At 40.8% G+C, this 20,632-nt stretch overlaps 1 protein-coding gene across 1 annotated transcript in view; it reads right to left on the bottom strand.

Moving 5' to 3' along the window:
- Positions 1 to 6,875: 6,875 nt before the first annotated feature.
- The window catches only part of GUCY2F (guanylate cyclase 2F, retinal), a 93,269-nt gene continuing 79,512 nt past the window's right edge, over positions 6,876 to 20,632 (bottom strand). Inside the window, exons 14-18 of the mRNA XM_049644168.1 lie at positions 19,976 to 20,150; positions 15,727 to 15,825; positions 12,765 to 12,859; positions 7,116 to 7,204; positions 6,876 to 7,027 (exon numbers count right to left, since the gene is read on the bottom strand). Of these exons, the coding sequence (XP_049500125.1) occupies positions 6,940 to 7,027; positions 7,116 to 7,204; positions 12,765 to 12,859; positions 15,727 to 15,825; positions 19,976 to 20,150 (546 nt within the window). The 3' untranslated portion in view covers positions 6,876 to 6,939. The remainder of the gene's footprint in view (positions 7,028 to 7,115; positions 7,205 to 12,764; positions 12,860 to 15,726; positions 15,826 to 19,975; positions 20,151 to 20,632) is intronic.

Here is a 20,632-nt window from a genome sequence, read left to right on the forward strand (position 1 = left end):
AGACCATGTGTTATAAACTATAAGTGAATCCATAAGCCTGGGAATAATTGGAGGTTTGTTTTCCATACATTTGGGCTAAATCAACTTGGGAATATTTATAGCTATGGATAAGATCCTGTTTGGTAGAGGTGATCTAGTGACCAAGGAATCTGCAATCTTTTCTCTCTCTCTCTGGACTGTGATGTCACAGAGTCACCTAGCTCAAAACACTGTAAACCAAAATATGCCTGCCAAGCTTGTGCCCACATGCATGGTTAGAGGTCTTATCCCAGGATCTCTAAGAAGTGTTCCTAAGTGTCAAGGGTTGTCCTTGATAACTCAGATCTCTTTTTGACTTTGGTAAGAACAGTTCTTCTTCTACTAACTAGATGGTAATCATAAGAAGATGACTTCTCTTCTCTGGACCCCAATACCCTTCTTCACCTTTCAACAGGGTTGATGATCTCCAAGCCCTTCCAGCTCTATGATTCTATGTGCATATTTATTTGCTTGGAATTTGATCACCTTTGAAAAATTTTTAATGGCATCTGGAGCCACTGTAATTTGCAGTGAGGCAAAGTGAGAATATAAATTAACGGTCACCTCTATTCTCAGTGCCTCTTTGAAAAAGGTCCACTACTGCTTGCTTGAAGTAAATCTGAACTGGAAAAGAGGTGACATAGCAGGGTTTTTTACAAACCACTCCAGAGAAACCCAAGCAATACACAAACAACAGATATATGATGTATTATTTAAGGTAACTTATGTCTGTGTCTGTGGTCTACTTATCAATTATCTTGACCTGAAAAGATGGCACAGACCAGAGAAGGGGTAAGAGAGAATTCTATTACAGAGTTTCCACTATTTTAATGGGCCAGAAGCAACCAACCAGATGGGAAATGTGCTTGATTAGGTCAACCAGCTTTAACTGGAAAATAAAATGGTCAATCCATTGTGGCCTTTCGTCTAATTAATGCTTACTTGATTCAACTAGGTTTTTAAGTTACATCCAATTGTTTGATGTCACATAGATGTGACCTCCCAGTGCATGAAGTATTACCATTTGGCTGTTTGCCACATCCCACTCCTTGCAAGTTGATTCCACTTGGATTAGAGACAGGAATGTGGTGAGATGAGTAGCTTGGTAATAAAGTTGTTTATACTAAGACTAAGACAAGGTAGACAGAATGGGAGTCCTTGGAACAACACTTTTTGGTAGAGTAGCTTTATGTAGTAAACCCAGTTATGGCTCTCTGATGAGGTATAACCATCTGCTATCTCCTCCTACTTACCTATGCCAAGTGAAATAAGGAACAAGTGGATCACTGAAAGCTGCCCAAATTTGAAACTGATTAAGCCTCTACACCAAAAGTATGGATTAACAAGGCCAGCAATAAAAGTATAATGGACTAATTTGAGAATCAGCTGACTTAAGGTATCATTTGGCTGAGTGGATGTTATAACATGCAGTAATGTATGAAGTTGAGCCCAAACAAGGAAAAATTAGAATAAAAGATCTAAAGAGAATTTGAGCAATTTAAATTTCCTATAAACCTTTCTGTCTTTTCTAAATTTTCTGCAATGAACCTGTATTGCCATTGAGATCAGTAAGAAAAAAATCTAAGGGGACTTAAACAATGCCTCATGGGATGATCAAATTGTTAAATTACATGGTAAAGTACAGAAAAACCTCAAATAAGCACAACCCAATTTGCAATTCATTAGAATTTGTCTTTCTTTTTCCAATAATCTATTTTGAAAAGCGGAAAATCACAAGAAAACAAGGAGATATAAGAGAGGTAATGAAACAAATTCAAATCTGTTTGAAAAAATACATTGTTTAAATTGTTTTCTAAATATTTTGTTTTGTACAAGGAATATAAGCTAGAAAAGAGCTGTGAGGGAAAAAATCATTTAGGTCCCTCTTAACCACCAACTCAAGCCATTGTGCTAGTAGCAACAGGTGAAGAGAGAAATAATCAGTAGTATATAAGAAGTAGGCTTGACTCCACTATGTAAGTCAAATGGATCATGGGAGTAAAGAGTGTTTATCTTCTCCACAGATAATTAAAATGCTAAGGCAGATTAAAGGAAGCTTAGTTTTGGTCAATGCAGAAGGCTCTAATGAAACAGAATCTGGGAAAGGATGGAGTGGGTTTAGATAAGGGTTCATGACAGAATCAAACAAAGGAAGACGTGATTGTGCATGAGACAGGATTAGTAGGCTATAAAAGGTAGGTTTGGTTGACACACCAGACTTGAGAAATACCAAAGAGGGAAATAGGGGACAGGATCAGAGAGCTAATGGATCACCCTCAGTGGGTCTTGTTGCTCAATATTTTGCAGGCCTAGGCCTGGGACTATAGTTCCTGGGCTAAAGGATTGGACTGTGTTTGGGAGAATCCTGATCCTTGGAGCCTATAGGTGCAGCCCCATTCCCCTCCCTCATCTTCAATGATCCTTCTATTCATACTAGAGGGCAGTGCCACCTCCTCTAAGAGAAGTGAAGTCCTGTTTTTAGTTGGTATCTTTCTTGGAAACTTCCCTTAGGCCTTGTCTCTCTAAAATCCTTAAACGCTCAGCTTTTGACTGAGACCTTTGCCACAGGTAGAGGATGATATTTCATGTCTCCCTCTGCCATGTCTAGAAAAAGGAATTAGAAACTCTGATCAAGGAAGCTGAAAGTCACCTTCAGCCTTTTCTGCATCCTTTTGAACAGCTTTAGCATAGTAAATAGACTACCTTAGGGTGAGAGAGGTTAAGCTCCTGTGAACAGTCCAAGGGTGCTTTGACTGAAAGTGGAGGGGAAACTGCTGGGAAGAACTTTTGACTTTAAGCCTAGATTCAGGGTGAGTTGATAATGGAAAAAATTAAATATGAGTGAGAAAGGTATCAAATTATACCTCAGGCATTTCTTTAAAAAAGGCTTGTTCTAAAAGAATTAACTGTTTTACTGGCTGATATGTTTGAGTTCAGCTGTTTTAATAGATTATTTTTTACAATAAAAGGGAGGAAAAGTTTGCTTAACTATTTTAAACATGCCTGTGACTTAAGTCTTATTGCTTTGGTCCATGTGATTGTGGCAAGCCATTGCCAATAACCCCTTGAAAGTAGAATTTGGAAAACTAAAAGCACAAAGTAAAAACAAATGTTCAAAGGGATTTATTTTAGGGGCCAGGGTAGGGGCTTGAAAGGCAGGGTGGACAGGAGAAGGGAGAAAAAGAACAAAACAAAGGGAATTGCTCAATTCAATCCACTACTTCTATATCTTTCATCCTGACGATATCTCCTACATCTCTTCCATTCACGTTCAGAATATAACCCTGAGGCCCAGTAAGATGGTCACCTATCTAGCAAGGACAATTCAATTATGTTCCTTAAACTCCTCTTACTTAGACAGGAAAAGAGACCATGACAATTGCGGAAAGAGTTTGAATAATAAGCAATAAGAAAACAAAAGAACTTCTTCTTAGCCCTGAATTATTCAAACAACACAATTAACCAGACTCTTCTCCTCCCCCCTATTCCCTAAGCATTCCAGTCAACTGAGGTCACAGTAGACTGTGGATTCAGATGTATGTTTGCTGGAAGAGTTTTTTTCCTGGCACTAATCTCATAGTATCTGAGTTATAAATTGTGCTCATTAAATACCTTCTAGAGATTCAAATGAAATGAAAAAGAAAACAAAGTACCTCCTACTTTTTTTCTGTGAAAATAGAGACCTTCTTATCTTAGTCCAAGTTGGGCCTGCTATTTTGGAATGACTAAACTTGGAGGTGGTTCTCTCCCCTTCCTTAAGGTTCACATCCATTGCAGTGTACATTCAAGTGGCCTTTTTGGTGATAGCTGTGTAATGAACAAAACTTATTAAATTTACTTCCCAGGAGCCTCCCTCACACTGGAATTAGGCTTAAATAACCCTGTAGACTGGTCATCCTCAGAGATATAGTCATTCACTAATTTCTTGCCCAGGCAGAACAATTTGTTGAACTGGAGTGAGCTTTTCCATTGCCTCACCAAGAGAAGATTCCAATCTTGCAGCCCTTCACTTCTGGGTGGGAGAAAGAGAAAACAGTAAGTATACCTTCTCCATCCTAGGCCTTTCACAGAATTTCAATATGAATGATTCTAAGTCACACAATGCCACTCTACAAGAAGAGCTTACAAATTGCTAAACTTTCCTGGATCACTGAAAAATAAACATTGTTATATTTGTCAGGGTTGCCTAACTAGATGTTGCTATTTATAAGGGTTTTTTTTTTTTACAAATTTAACAAAAAAGGGGGCATGTTAATATATAAGTAATCTTCAACTTACTAATGAGATGTGTCCTGAACATTTATAAGTCAATGATTTGGAACTTGGAATGCCTTGCTCCATAGAAATTGTGTTATATATATGGTGGTCAAGTTTCTAGGTCAGTCCACAAAGGCTGATTTAACCCACATGGAGCAGTTATATTAGAGCTCTGGCAGAGGTCCTAGGTCCTGAGAGCAGAAGGAAAAGCATGCTTTCTTCCCGTTATTTGGGTCCAAAGAAAACCCATAGCAAAGGTTTAAAAGTGGGGTAATCTAAACTGACTTTTCCACTCTCATACTTGTCTTCACTCTTCTCCCATCTCCCAGGGATCCATCACTCTTGTGTTGTCCCAAAGCCTCCACTATGACCTTCCTTCTTTTCTTCATAACTGCCAAACTTCCTCATTTCTCCTGGTCCCAACTAAAATGAAAGTTCCAAGTTCTCCTGAACATCCAGCTCAGTTCACTTCCACTCTGAGTGATTAGTCCTCCCTTGCCTTCCAAAAGGTACATCTATGATTGAAAGGCACATTAACCCCAAATGAAGCCCAGTTGGTGAAATTTTAGGGAAAGTAACCAGATGAAGTGATAACCTTTAGGAAGGTTTGGAAAGTGGTGGATATTTGGGGACATGAGGAAGGAAATACTGGGTAGACATCAGGGCCCTGCCTGAGAGGCAGCCACTGCAGTCAGTTCACCAAAGCTGTGTCCCTGTCACAGCATCTCTTTTTCCTTCCTGTATGACCCCAGAGGGCTCTCTAAAGGTTTCATATTTTCCCCTAACAGCTCCCATGACAGCAACAGCATGTGAGAGATAGTCATTGGTGTTGTGGGTCTTTTGCAAGTTGGATCTGTCTCATTAGGAGTCAGCCTAAAAATTCATAGAACATTAGCAATATTGTGGAATAGGTGATGTTACTGGATGACATCAACATAGGACATTTAATGAGAGATGTGAGATGTCTGAGAGCTCTTGGAATTAGGGCAAGCCTTCTGATATTTGTCAAGGGTACTCTTCTTGAGGATTTTTGTGATTTGCAAAGCCTGCCAAGGTCACTGTGGTCAATTAACATGTTGATTAAAGTATAAGTGCTAATGAGGCTAAGACCAGAGGTCAAATCCACTTTGGGGCCAATTGGCTTCAATCTGTTCCATATACTCACAGTCCACAGAAACTTGCCCTCTGTCAAGGGGGTCCAGATGAGTGTGTATAAATGGCCTAAGTCACATCCATCTGCAGTGCTGGGGAAGCATTAGAAAGCACACAGCCAATGATGGTGAGTCAGCTGCAGTGTCTTCTGCAAACTCCAACACATTCTTAGGAATGGATAGGTTCTTGCACAGTACTTGTAATGCCTATGCCACCCTACCAAAGGGGAAACCCTTCAAGAGCTTCCAAAAACTTGCCTGCTGTGAGAGAAAGATAGAGAGACAAAGAGACTGTGTGTCTATGTGCATTTGTGTGTTTCCTTCCCTACAGAAAAGAATGTTCCTGGAAATTAGGTGAATGTGTGTCCCAGCTGCCTATCTACTTGTATTTACCAATAGGAAAAAACAGAGCCAAGCTCCAGGATTGCAGGATTGCAAGGGGTGATACAGGGGGCTTCAGGGGAGCCACATGCTCAAGACAGAAGACTTTCTGGAGCATTATGACTTATAGAGGGTACCTGTGGTAGTTGCAGAAATGAAGATGCACTGGGTTTCCTTGGGAGAGAAAGAGTTATAGAGATCTGACAAAGTCAATAGAGCTGACAAAGTCAATAGAGGCTAATGGGAAAATAGGAGGTATGTGGATGCATTTGGTAGTTGCTGCTACAATTGTAATTATTCTGAAACATGCTAAGAAACAAGGGAGCAGGAATGTGTGGAGATGCCCTAATGTTTACTTTAGAAGCTTGTGATTTCCAAAAACATGTGGAGGGAGAAATGAGTATTAGGGTCAAAGTCTTCATAAAAGAGAAAATAAGAAAGAATGATAGAGAAGAGATGCTGACAGGAGCCCCAGAAGGCAACAGATTCCTCAAAGATAAATATATGGGGAGAATTCTTGACAATTAGTCTGTTGTTGCTACTTTGGAATCATACCGTTCTAGTAGGGGAGGAGGGATGGGGGAAATGGTTCTGAATTCAAGCCAGGCAGTCAAGGAGTAACCAGTCTTATTTTGGTTGGCAATTCCAACCTCAGAAGCGCTCAAGCATGCCACCAGAGGAAATGACATAACCTCCCCTCAAAGATGGTCTCGCCAATGGATCCTGGGGAAATAAGATCATCATAATATTGTTGTGTTGCTTAGATGTGAATCCACAAAGACCTGAAGTGGCCCATCATGTGGTCCAGGTACTCAACAATGAAACAGACAGGTGCACCTGCCTGATTAATTGGATAACGAGGCCAGCCTTGTTTAACATTCAAATGTGTTATCAGTATGGGAGGCAAAGGTCTCTCTCAGGAACAAGGCAGCTGACCTCCCTCAGATGCAGCTTGCTCTGCAACAGGCCTCCTGACTAGGTTTTTGCTCAACTCAGTGGAGCTTGGAAATTCACCAACTCCATCACACTCTGCCAACCGAGTGTAGGCTGAGACTGGCACCCATGCCAAAGGGAGCCCCAGCGTTGAAAATCTGGCAAGCTCCCGTGCTCTGTTTTCCTGCTGGCCATTACCTTATGGCTTGTTTCTCACCAGCTGCCTTTCTGCTTTTCTTCTTTGGAAGGCTGCAATCTCCACTGGTTGCAGGCCATGGCCTACTTGCCTGTGGGGCAGGAGAGACACAAAAATAGTGAAGAGAGTGAAGCAGAGACAGCTTGGGAAGACTCTAATTAAGCCAAAACTCTACTTACCCATCTTTGCCCACTGGTGGGGGCACAGGAAGAGGTTTTGTGAAGCCTTTTTTTCCAACCAGCCAGAAGGTCTCTTCTGTGCCTTTGCCCTTATTATAGAAAATACACAAAATCTTAAACACACTATAACTGATTTTCCTAAAGATGTCCTTATGGTCATTGGGGTAGAAGCACTTAGTTTGGCTCAGAAATTGCCTCTGCTTTCCCCTGTCACCACTCCCTGGAATCTTCCTTCCTACACAGCTTCCTTGCTATTTATACCTGAGGCTCAGGCATGCTCCATAAGCTGACAGAGCATGCAGGTGAAAAGTGAACACCACTACAAGCTGTCATCCAGATGTTTTGTCTACCTACTGCCACATAGCTCCATCTTTGGGATGTGTGGCTCTTTGGCTTCATAGTAACCAAACTTCTGAATGCTGAATTCACGATTTTGTTTCTCACTTCTGCCATTATGTTTTGGCATTAGGCATCCTGTTGTCTTTCATATCTAGAGTACGTATATTCAGAGTCTACCTCCCCAAAGTACTCGCCATCCAAAGGCTCTCACAAAACCCCAAAAATGGAATAGAAATGGAAAGCAGGATGTGCAACTTTAAGGGCCAGGGCATCCTGGCTGCTTTGAGAAGTCTACATTTCTGTAGTGTTCTTTTCTTCTTGCCAAGGCATTCTTACAGGTAGAGAGAGACCCCAGGGAGGCTTCCATCTACAGCCCAATTCCTTGGTTGTCAAGAACCATGGGTCTGAGAAGAGAAAGGGAGTGTAAACTCCAGCTGATCACCCGAGAGCCTATGTGACGACCTCAGAGGAGCCAAATTTTCTGCCTCTGCTTTGCCCTCTCCTCTTTCCAATAAACCCTCCTCTCTGTGTTTCACTCTCTTCCTTTCAATTCTCTTTTGTCTGTTTTCTCATTGCCTCCAATCCATAAGAAAAAAAATGTGTTTACTAAGACTGAGAAAAGTAATGGGATGTGTTTCCAACTCATTAATCTGAAATATGGTCTCACTCTTGGCTGATCTCATTTGGCACAGTTCTAAATTGTTTAACTTAGAAATTCCAATTAAGTTTCTCCCCCCCTTTAAATATCAAATCCATTGTTCTCTATTTTACATCACATATATTCATTCCTTAACAATAATGACAACAACCATACTAATAATAAGCATATTTAATGGGAGAATCTCAAAGCATTTTGAAGATATTTGGTTCAAGGCTCTGAACAAGATCAGTATAGGAAAGTAGGAAGAGAATACCACAACAGTCCAATCTTCACTAGTTGGCAACCAACTCACCCTAAACCTCAAACAATTGGACTGTTTGGAGCCACTCTGTTTTCAGAAGAAGTGAACAACTTTAAAATATACTCATATCACTCATTCTTACATTTATTCCACCCTTACTGTACCAGGTCTGGAAATACAGAGATGGGTCTGTCCTTCAGGAGCTCACAGTGTAGTTAAAAACACTGTCGGGTCATGCTGTGGGCTCTAAATACAAGCCCAACTCTTCTGCCTCCTAAGCTGTCTTCCTCACAGTACCTAGTACAGTGTCTCATACAGAATAGTTGCTCAGTAAATAGACTGTTCAATTAACTAAAAAACTCAACCCTTGAGCACTTGGAATACTCAAGGTGTCATTTGACCTCTTTGAGCTAAAGCATGCTCTTAAAGCTCAAACTTGAAGATACCAACCCCCAGGCATATTTGGCTGTTTTTCTTGAGATCTAGAGGCTATCAGGACAGCATGCCAATCCCCAAGGGAGCTTTGTAGATGCCAGAATTTTCCAGATATTTGGGTGAGTCCTACGACACACTGGGATGCCAAAACTAATGCTTGCAAAAGAGAATGGACTCAGGCAAGCTTCCAAATGAAAGAGTATGCAGTGGAGCCCCAGGGGCTCTCTGAGGTTTTGGAGCCCATCCAGGAAAATTCTTAGAATCCTAGCTCTGTTTACCCACCCTACTTCCAAAATTCTGCTGAAGAGAGAGAAAGGTGGGGGACGGGGGACAAGTATGCAACAACCAAAACCTAAAGAAAACCCTTTGACTTGGTATCAATCCCTAGGCAGTCACAGAGACCCTCTCTCCTAAATAATAGCATCTTATTTTTGGCCTGACACCTTTAAGACACTGTGGCATCTCCTGTGTTTTTTTAATTCTCACAAAAACTCTGGAAGGTGGGTTTATTATTAACCTCATTCTGCAAATAAGGACACTAAGTTTTGTGGAAATTGAATGACTTGTCAATAAGTAAACATAGGTAGAACTTGAAACCAATTTTACTAGACTCCAAGTTTTATTTATTTTCTTTTTACTGTTACTTAGCTATTTTTTATTGAGGTATAAATGACACATAACATTATATTAGTTTCAGGTGCACAATATGATTCAATATTATAAAATGATCATCACAGTAAGTCTAGTTAACGTCTTAGACTCCAAATTCTAAATGCTCTTCCTTCTATACCATAGAGCTTTTCCAACACACTGGAGTCAAGGGACAGGTCTAGAGGCCAAAAAGCATCTATTAGGAATTTTAAACCTTGTGATTAATGAGCTTCCTCATAATCACACGCAAAAAAAAGGCCTCTATGTGAAGAAATGAAAGCACAGAGAAGATAAAGTCCAATGTCACACATTGAGTCATTGATGGGACAAGAATTACAGCCCAGACCTTCTGACCTTTGTGACTATGTCAATACAATCTCATTACTTCTTAGCTCGATGGCTGGTGTGTGTGTGTGTGTACGTATATGTGTGCATGTGCTTACACATGTGTATACTTGTGTATGTGTGTGTAAGGGGTTGAGGGTAAGGGTGAAAGAGGTTGGGGGAAAAAAAAGAAATCACAAATAAAACAAGACTACCGCTTAGGGGTCTGTGAATCAAATACTATTTAGCCCCAGAATTCAGAGACAAGGTCATAGGTGTCCACCTCCAGCAAGGACAAACTTGCTGAGAACAACCATTTGGGAAAGTCTTTTTAGAATGTAAATCTACTTAAGAAGCCATAGTAAACACATCTGATAAGTCTAGATATATACAAAGTCTCAGCAAGAAGCTTCCAACTTGTCAGAAAAATGGTAACTGAAACAGGACTCATGTAAGAAAAGAGGTAATAAGATGACATATCACCAGGCCATTAGGAGAGAAATATTGCAGAATTGGCTAGTTAAGCACTCATGATTTATTGCCAGTACAGGACAAGAGGGAGTTGGAGTGGGCAGTGGGACAACTCCCCAGAGAGGCTGAGCTTGTCACCTCTAAATGAGTCCTCCCCCAATCTACCTCAGTTTCCTCATTCTGACGGCTTTCTTTGTAACCCCCACCCACCAAATTGCTCAACTATACTATGTTTTCTTCTCTCACCCAATCCAATCTACACCTTTGATTCTACTAAGGGAAACAACTTAAAGTGTCATCACTCCAATGAAGGAGATGGAATGGGAAAAGAGTGTTGTTGATCCAATCCTTGAGCCCAAGAGAAAAGGCTCTGATGTAAGAATTTCAAACTTCAACCAGCTGGAAGGAGAGGATGCTTTCAGCCATCATCTTTGCCATCACACCCGGTGGTCTATCAAATGTGGTCCTTCTGACCCATGTACTAAAGCAATCCTTGCTTTCCAGCAACACAGACTGAATGAGGGATGGAAATATTGGCTCAGAATTTGTGAAGTGTGCTGGTGATATGGTCTTATTGGGGATATATTGCATGCCCCCAAGGGACAAGGAATCTCCTGTCCCCCAGTCCCTACTATGTAATGTCCAATACCTGCCTCTGGTGGGGGACTGGGGTACAGAAGCAGAAAGGAGCTCCCATTTTCTCCCTTCCTTCTTTGGGTCTTACTTCCTATTCTCTTCTTTCTTCTCATTGTTCCTTCCTTTCCCCTGGGGCCCTCTCTCTTCTCTCTTAGTATCTCCCTGTCAATCAGGAAGCCTCTACTACCTTAATAAGCAAGACCTGACACGGCCTTAGGGGAAGTCTCTCCCTGCCTCTTCTTCCAACTTGCTGTGGTACATTCCCAAATTCCCTGGGCTAAGGGAAAATGTGAAGCTAGAAAGGGCCTTTTTGATGTAGTCTTGCTTTTGTACTCAAAACACCCAGTGGTGCAATTACTTCTGATTGGAATTTGGGGTACAATAAAAACCATAAAGGTGGGGGCATATTTTTTCTTTTCCATTTCACAAGTGTTACCTCTTCAGCTCTTCAGCTTTTAAATGAGGGAATCTGTGCCCAGCAATACAGAGAGGAAAGTGCCACAGGAAATAAAGCTGCCTTTGTCCTCCTCTACTGAGAAATGACAATATATAGAGGGATCACAAAAGCCTTGGGTGATTTGATTCACTGTTCAAGTAATGTTGCCACTCCTATCCTCTCACTGAGTTCTCTGCAGAAGTGGGAAAGGAACCTCTGTCCCCTCATAAATGACCCATCCCACCTGCTAGAAGATATTAGGATCTATTGGAGGAGACAAACTAGAACTAGCCAGAAAAGGAATTGATCAACTAGAATCAAGTCTTCCAACCTTTAACTTCTGAAATCCTTTCACATGTAAATCACTGCCATTTGAGGAAGGCATGCCAATGACAGAAACAAATTGTGCATCACTCAATACCCGGGTGTGGCTTTGCCCAAATATAATCATTGAGAAAATAATTTTCCTGTGCAATGGTATCATAGAAAGGGTACTGAGTGGGAATTCAGGCTTCCTGGGTTTTGGCCTGATTCTGCCATCAAATGACTGTGTGACCCTGATCAAATTACTTCACCTCTCTGGGCCTTGGTTCTTTGGCTCAAAATGAAGAAGTTAGATGATCAGATATATAGAGTCTCTGATAAATGGGGCAGCCAGGGGCTCTGGGGTTATCCAGAGGAAGATGAAAACAATCCAGTGGAGATGGGATGGAAAAGAAAGAAGGAAAGAAAGAAAGAAAGAAAGAAAGAAAGAAAGAGGAAGGAAGGAAGGAAAATGGAGGGAGGGAGGGAAGGAAAATGGGAGGGAGGGAGGGAAGGAAAATGGGAGGGAAGGTGGATGGAAGAAAGGGAGGAAGGAGGGGGGAAATTATTCTAATCCTGAATCCCAGATCAATTGATAGTGCTAACTGAGAGAAAATGTGCTACAAAATGTTTGTCTTTCATAGGAACTGACTTTATTCCTCCTGGTCCTTGGGGAAAGACATAAAGCCTCTCTGTAAATGGAAGGTTAATGGTGTGAATGAAAAATTAGAAAGGGTGGCCACTGAGAAGGCAAATAGAAAGCCCAAACTCACTAATAACTTTAGCTTATTGAACAATGTCTAGAACTGCCAAAGAATAAACAAAATGGAAGTTAGAAAATGTAAATAATAGTGCAGATCATTGAAAAACCAAATTCAGGGCAATTCTTTAAGAGAGAAAGATACAGCTCATAGTCTGAAAAATTCAGGAGTCTTAATCCCCATTATTGTAGCCATACTTAAAGAGAAGAAAACCGAGGAAAAAAGGGACAATCTCTTGGGAACTGCAAATAGGGCTGGATATTCTACCCAAATTATAGCTCTAAGTCTCAGACATCCAGGTAAACTCTTTCAGCAGACCATGACCTCTCCAGAAGCAGGTGTGTCCAAGTGGTTTGATTTAAAAAAAAAAAACAACAAAAGGACATTATACCCTGAGCTCTGTCCTTCCTCGAAGCTCCACTTCATAGCCCTCACTTAGAGCTTGAAGAATTGTCACGGTGCTGTGACTGACATGAATGCGATAAGCTGTAAAAAGAAAGACAGAAATGACTCTGGATCCTTTCAGGTAAAATCAATGAGAAAAATATTAATGTAATAAATACCCCTGCTTCTAAATGAATGAGACCCTAAGAAAAGTGCCTGAGAGAGAGCTTCAGTTAGGGTTTCACGGGAGGAGGAACAAGGAATGATGGCCTTCCTCACCAGACCCAAATAAGGTGTTAGCTGTAGCACCTATCAGCCTCCTGGACACTATCTGAGATGAAAGGTCATGCAATAGAAAGGTGTTAATTTAACTCGAGGGTTATGATTGAGAAACCAGCTGCCACTACTGTGCTCCCAGATGAAACGTGACCTCCTCAGAGGGAAGTTCGGCTTCCGCAGCTTCTATCACAGGCTGCTGCTAAAGCAGAGCTCCCAAGGACTACATATCCTACTTAAGAGACAAAAAGGTGTCTTTCTTCATACACACCTATACAACTATCTTTCAGTATTGCTGCACTTAAAATAAAACATCACTTAAAAATGTCCCAAGACCTCTGTCAACATTCTGTGGCAATTGTGCATTTATAGCTTTCCTTTGGATGGATACATCTAGCTGTGTATACACACGAATGTATTATTTTCCAATTAATGAGTCCAACCTGGGATAAGAGTGTTCTACATGGAGAATTACAACTAAAAATTTTATGTAGAAACCAAGTATAATTATTTGGTGACGAACAATCATTTATAAACTGAGGTAGAATCCTTGACTTTCCTGAAAACTATTATCCTATGAAGTAAAACCTTGTTCAAGTTGGGTCTTAAATAAAAGTTCAAGACATTCACACACACACTTGAGAAAATAATTCATTCAGAAGCTGAGAGCAATCAAAGCCGGAAGGCATGGCTAGAAAGAACTGCAAGAAATTTCTGCTTTGTGTACTCAAAATAACTTTCCTTCTTTTGACAGTTCAGTACTGTTTGTGTCTTCCTCACTAACTCATGGTCACCCAAAACCTCTGCTCAAAAAGGGTCCCTAAAAGCCACATGTTCATCTGGGTGTCCCTAGCCAGCACTATGTGTGCCATTCAACTAGCATCTGGTCGTCAGTCATAATCCTACTAGTGGGGAATACCCAGGTCAAAAGAGAGAGATAGCTCATTCCAACAAGCATCCAGTTGTGTGGCAAGGAGAATCATGCCACGACTGGGTCACTAGTTACTTCCATTCCAGAACCAGTTAATTCAACTGGGCATAAAGGAGACATTGACGAAATTAATTTTTCAATAGACCTATGACATGTCCTGATCTCATATCCAACATGAGGCTACCTCTTTATAAATCTTCAATCAGGTGTGGAGCTTACTGCCATATTTCACAACTCCTTTAATGCTGTGACTACATGTGTATGTTTCTTTGTATCCCTCACAATGTCTTCCTTGCATAGTCAGTGCTTAATAAACACCTGCTGTGCATGATTCACTCCATTTTCTTCTTTCTAGCTGATCACTGGACAAGGGGCTGCTTAAATCTGAAAATTCAATTTCTTCTCTCAGCTCTGTATTTCCAATGTGTAATGAGTGGAGTTTCCCTGGTGCAGACCAGAATATGACTTCAGTCTTCTACAAGCTTACATCAGTCCAGAATACCATGCCAAATCTGCATTGCGGTTCCATGATCAATTTCACTTCATCTTGGGTTGCACTTCAGGAACAAAGTCATATGCATGCAGTGTTTCCTGGATGACTACTTCCGTGGCTTCTGCCATGTCTGTGGAGTTCGAAGACTTTCCCAGATGCCAGAAAATTTATTCTGACAACAGCTTCTAAGTTCCGTGCTGCCTCCTTAATCATGGCCGCACAGGCTAGATTGACTAAGACTGGACCCATTGTGCAAGCCTGTTTCTGAACATGAGTGATGAGGAGTGGGGTCAGACAGGGCACCACCCACTGTGATATAGGCCACCATATCATCGGGGACTAGTTTGTGTATACTGCTGGAGTTTGAGAAGAGCTTGTCTTGCCCAGTAGCAGCCAGAGCCAGGGTTGCTAAGAGCTTAAGTGTTTTTAAAACATAAAATCTATGTAAACTGTATATAGAACCTATTATTGTTTTCTACACTTTTCCTATATTAGCATAAACAAATTGCTTTGCTCAACCATGATAAAGTTAAAAGCACATTGTGATTCTGACATTGCCTTAGTAGTGGCAGTAAATAACCAATAAAGAGGCACCAGCAACAGACAGATGGCATAATGGTTTGTACAGTTTTATTCCCAAAGAAGGGGGGAAGAAATGGTATCTTTGATACCATGCCTGTTTTAATAGAAACTAAAGGTTTCATATATAGGCAAATTGGAATTAATTATTTCAGATTTCCAAGCTCCTTAGGTTGAGGGATTATTGCTAGCTCAATTCAAGGGGGGGTGCTATTTGATAAAATCAGAACTCCTGGGATCCTGACTAGTTCAGAAAGAGGACTAAAGCAGCAAATAACGGCAGTGTAGGAGACAGCTTACTCTGGGTATGTCTCCACAAACCAGTTGAAAAACTAAAAATCCCAGTCCCTTCCTTATTTCTCTTTTCAACATGACTTCCCCAAACCCACCCGGCTGGCCAATTTTTTTTCTTTACCCAAAGGACACTTTTAGTTGCTTTGAGCAAATTGACTATTTCAGTGTCACTTAGCTACAGCTTCATTTCTAGAACAAGAAAGGTACATGTTTAATCCAACATCACCCCCTACTGGCTTGCAATTAGAGACCAGGAAATATGTGTATAGAATCTCCTTAATCTTCTCAAATTATGTTTTATTTAAAAAAAAATTAAAATCCCAAGTACCCTGTTTTCCTTCCCCCTCTCAAAGAATAATCACTTTTCCAATCTGATCCCATCACTTAGGTACTCACGTAACCCTGTTGATTCCATCCGAGAAGCTGTGTTCACAGTGTCTCCAAACAGGCAGTATCTGGGCATGGTGAGACCCACCACTCCTGCAACAACGGGCCCTGTAGAGTAGCAGTTGGTTGGGGTTACAGTCAACAGGTATACATCCAGTGTTAACAGAGGAACACCGCCAAGGGAAGGAATGTTGCTGCATAAAAGAACAAAGTTGCTGCCAAATAGCTCTGGGAATCTGAAGGAAGTGCTATAATGAGTACTAAACCCTTTGCCTTACAAGAAAGAACATTTATAATGATGCAAACATGACTACCTTTCTGATTTACACTCTTGTTCCAAATAACAGTTACACCCAAGGTGCTTGTATCTGTCAACAGGGACAAAAAAAGCATAAAACCCAAGCCAGAAAGGCCTGGGCAGGGACTCAGGATCCAAGCATGTTTGTTACAATGAAAAAATGTAACCCTTTCATATGTCTTAGGATTAGAAGGAGGGATCTCATGGGGCTTATTTCCCAAGAGAATTATTGTTAAGACAATTGGAAAATCTAAAAAGAAGTAGAATTGACTTTCAATCATTTGTATTAGGGGCATAGACAAGCAGTATATATAGATAATCCAAGAATATTTTCTATTTGTCCTTAGAATGTTTTTATTTTTACTTCTCAATATGCCCATGATAGGTGTTCAGATAGTGAACATTACGTGAAAAAAAGCCCAGCCACCATACTGAAAACCTAATTCAGGAGTATCTAAAAAGTTCTCCACACTTACTTTTCTGGCCTATGCTCTGTTTCTATTTAAAATTGTTCAGTATAGGGGTGTCTGGGTGCCTGAGTTGTTGGGTGAACAACTCTTGGTTTTGGCTCATGTCATGATCTCATGGTTTGTGAGATCAAGCCCTGTGTTGGGCTCAGTGCTGACAGCACAGAGTCTGCTTGGGATTCTCTCTCTCTCTCTCTCTCTCCTTCAAAATAAATAAATAAATAAACCTTAAAAATAAAATAAAATTATTCAGTATTACCTTTTTGCTATTTCCTTAATTAAATAAAGTAATTGTTTTTGCTTCAAAGAGTTCTTTCTTTAATTTATAAGGATAAAAATCAATAAGAACTACAAAACTTACATCTTTCATTTTAATTCATTTCTCACCCATTCATATGCATTCACTGAGCACTGAGCTAGGCACCAAGGGGAATAAAAAAATAAATGCAACACATGGTCTCTGTTCTTTAGGAGTTTATATCTAATTGAAGAGACGAAGCTACTGAACAGGAAGGAATTAAGCAACAACCCAAAACAATGTATGGTTGAGGTAAGATAAATGGTACAGGCAAAAATACTATAATAGTTTAGAAAATGGGAGGGGGTTTCGGGATGAGCACTGGGTGTTGTATGGAAACCAATTCGACAATAAATTTCATATATTGAAAAAAAAGAAAATGGGAGGGGGGATGCTTTGGGGGACATGGTTCAGTCAAGAAGGGTCTAATGGAGAAGGTAGGATTTTATTTAGCTCTTGATGGGTAGTAGGATTTGAATAGGAAAAAAGGGACATGAATCACTGGTCTGTGGTTTGGATTGAGCATGGAATTTTGGGAAGTTCTTTGAGAAAGCAATCTGCCTAGTTCAGGGAGTAGGGAAAAACTGGAGACAAGATTGAATATTGGGTTGTTCAAGATGGAGGAACTTGAACCACTAGAAAATTTTGAGCAGAGTATTACATGATGAAAATGATTTTTCTTTTTTCTTCTCAGATCAGTGTACAGAATGCACTGAAAGGGGAAAAATCATGAAAACCTGTTAGGTGGCTATTGCTGTAATGCAAGCAAAAGGTTGTGAGTACTGGAAAGGAGGAGATGATGGGAAGGCAGAAAGGGGAGATAAAAGAGAGACGTTATGAAAGGAGAATCAACAGACTTGCTGGCTGTCTGACAACCATGAGGAAATTGGCATGGGCTTATGGTTTGTGGAAAAAGACAACTTCAGGGGCACCTGGGTGGCTCAGTCGGTTAAGCGTCAACTTTGACTCAGGTCATGATCTCGTGGTTCATGAGTTTGAGCTCCATGTCAGGCTCTGTGCTGTCAGCTCGGAGCCTGGAGCCTGCTTCGGATTCTATGTCTCCCTCTCCCTCTGCCCTTCCCCCACTTGCACTCTCTCTCTCAAAAATAAATAAAACAGTAAAAAAATTTTTTTTTAAATAAAAAAAGATGACTTAAAGCTTTAGATATGTTGAATTCAAAATAATGGTGAATCATCTAAGAAGAGATGTGCTAAGGAGGGTTGGAGATATGAAACTGAAGCACAGATGAGAGATGAGGGCTTTTCTTCAAAAGAAAAATACTGAACACTTGCTGTATGCTAAGCATTCAGGATGCAAACATGAGTAAGATATGGTTCCTGCGATCAAAAAGCTTATAGCATAGGGGCACCTGGTTGGCTACATCAGTAGAGCATGTGATCTCAGGGTCATGAGTTCAGGCCCCATATTGGGTGTAGAGATTAATGTAAAAAAATTTTTTAAAGAAACGAATAGTCTAATGGAAGGTGAGACAAGTCAACACAGATTATGCTGATGACTACGAGAAGGATGGATAGAAAGAAGCAAGAGTACAAGCAAGGAAATGTTACTGCAGTGACCCAGATAAGAGATGCTTGTGGCCTAGACTTGAGCAGTGAGAGTTGAGTAGAGACAAGACAGATTCAAGAAATATTTAAAAGGTAAATTGCACTACTAGGTATTTATCCAAGGGATACAGGTATGCTGTTTTGAAGGGGCACATGCACCCCAATGTTTATAGCAGCACTAATTACAATAACCAAATTATGGAAACAGCCCTAATGTCCATCAGTGGATGAATGGATAAAGAAGATGTGGCATATATTTACAATGGAGTATTACTCGGCAATCAAAAAGGATGAAACCTTGCCATTTGCAACTACATGGATGGAACTAGAGGGTATCATGCTAACCTTAATCAGTCAGAGAAAGACAAATATCATATGACTTCACTCATATGAGGACTTTAAGAGACAAAACAGATGAACATAAGGGAAGGGAAACAAAAATAATATAAAAACAGGGAGGGGGACAAAACATAAGAGACTCTTAAATATGGAGAACAAACAGAGGGTTACTGGAGGGGTTGTGGGAGGGGGGATGGGTAAGAGGCATTGAGGAATCTACTCCTGAAACCATTGTTGCACTATATGCTAACTAACTTGGATGTAAATTTAAAAATAAATTAAATAAAATTTTTTTAATACACACACACACACACACACACATAAAAATAAAAGGTAAACTGCCCAAGACTTGGTAAATGGTTGAATGGTGAAAGTCAGGGTGAGGGAGGAGTCAAGGAGGATCACTCCCAAGGCTAACTGGAATAACTAGGTGAATGATAGTACCACCAACTGAAATAGAGAATAAATACCAGAAGAGGAGGAAGCTTATGTGGGAAGAAAACAATTCTGTTTTGGATTTGAGTCTAATGTCTGTGTGGGACATTCAGGTGGAGATTTCAGCAGCAAGCTTGAAAGACAAGACTGAAGCTTAAGAGGGAACACTTGTGCTGAAGGTGTGGAGCCGGAAGCCATCAGTGTACAAGTGGAAGTTAAGTCATAGATGTGAATGAGAGAAGAGTACATGAGGAGAGAAAAACAGTGGATGAAAGACTGAACCTTAAGGAATATCAACATTTAAGGAACAGAAAGAGATGGAAGAGATTATCAGACAATGGTAGGAATTGAAAGCCAGGTTGGAGTGGGTTGCAAAACCGAAATCAAGATGTTCAGAAAGCAAGGAGACCACAACTCAGAACACTGCAGAAAATGCGGGAGCAGCCACAATTAGAAAGCAGGAATTCCTAAAAGAACCAGTAAATCACAAGGAGAAAAGGCATTCAGAGAGTGAGGAGTATGTCATAAAAGTGAGTTGAGGGCAGTGTTAGGCATAAAGTAATCAGGGTGTACTACCCTTTTTCTAATCTTCCCTTGTGGCACATAGGAAATGTTGGCTCTAACAAGAAAGGTAGACTGAAAGGGTTTGGGACCTAGGACAAGGACTGCTGCCCACTGGGGTAGTGCAGATGCTGGCAAGAGAGTAAAACTTGGGTAGGCATAAAGAAACTATGCAGTGCTAGATACCTGGGTAAACCAGCTGCCAGTAATCAAGGAAGCAATACCCTCCCCCACCTTTCTACCCTTCTCTTGAAGCACATGGGAATGTCTTTTCTTACTTTAGCTGGCCATTACCTGAATGCAGGCCTATTCGAATCCGGACTGGGACCTCTGGCATGTGTCTCATCTTGAAAGTACCGACGGAGCTCAGGATATCTAGGGACATGTTTGCAATCTCAGCTGCATGCCTACTGCCATTCCTCTTTGGGAGGCCTGAGGCCACCATGTAAGCATCTCCAATGGTCTCTACCTGGGAATTATGGGAAATAGAATTAGCAGGCAAATAACGTGTGTGTTGTATGCATGTGTGTGTGCACACATGTGCATATGTCTATGTTTCACAGAGCTTAAGGAATATGATGGAGGCCTACTTCTTGTAAAGGGAGGAAGACAGAGCAAGACTCTCAGTGGTTCAAGGTCTGGCTGCACATTAGAATCATTTAAGGAGCTTTATGGAAAAAAAGTACTGATGTATAGGTCCCACACCCAGAGATTCTAAAATAGGTGCAGCTACTTTGCAGATTCCTGCCATTCCTAGAGAACTATCAGTCTCCAAGTAATTCCTGGAGAAAGGGGAAGGGAAGATTTCTGGGACCTCCCATGGGTTTCCATGGAAGAGCCCCCTAGCTGAAAGTGCATATGCCACTCTTCTAACAAAGCATTTCTCTAGATGATTTCAGGTAAATGAGCTGGGGTAGCCTTTAGGCAAATATAGAGAAAGTGAGAGGAAGG

This window comes from Panthera uncia, chromosome X (genome assembly GCF_023721935.1).
Source record: "Panthera uncia isolate 11264 chromosome X, Puncia_PCG_1.0, whole genome shotgun sequence".
Lineage (NCBI taxonomy): Eukaryota > Metazoa > Chordata > Mammalia > Carnivora > Felidae > Panthera > Panthera uncia.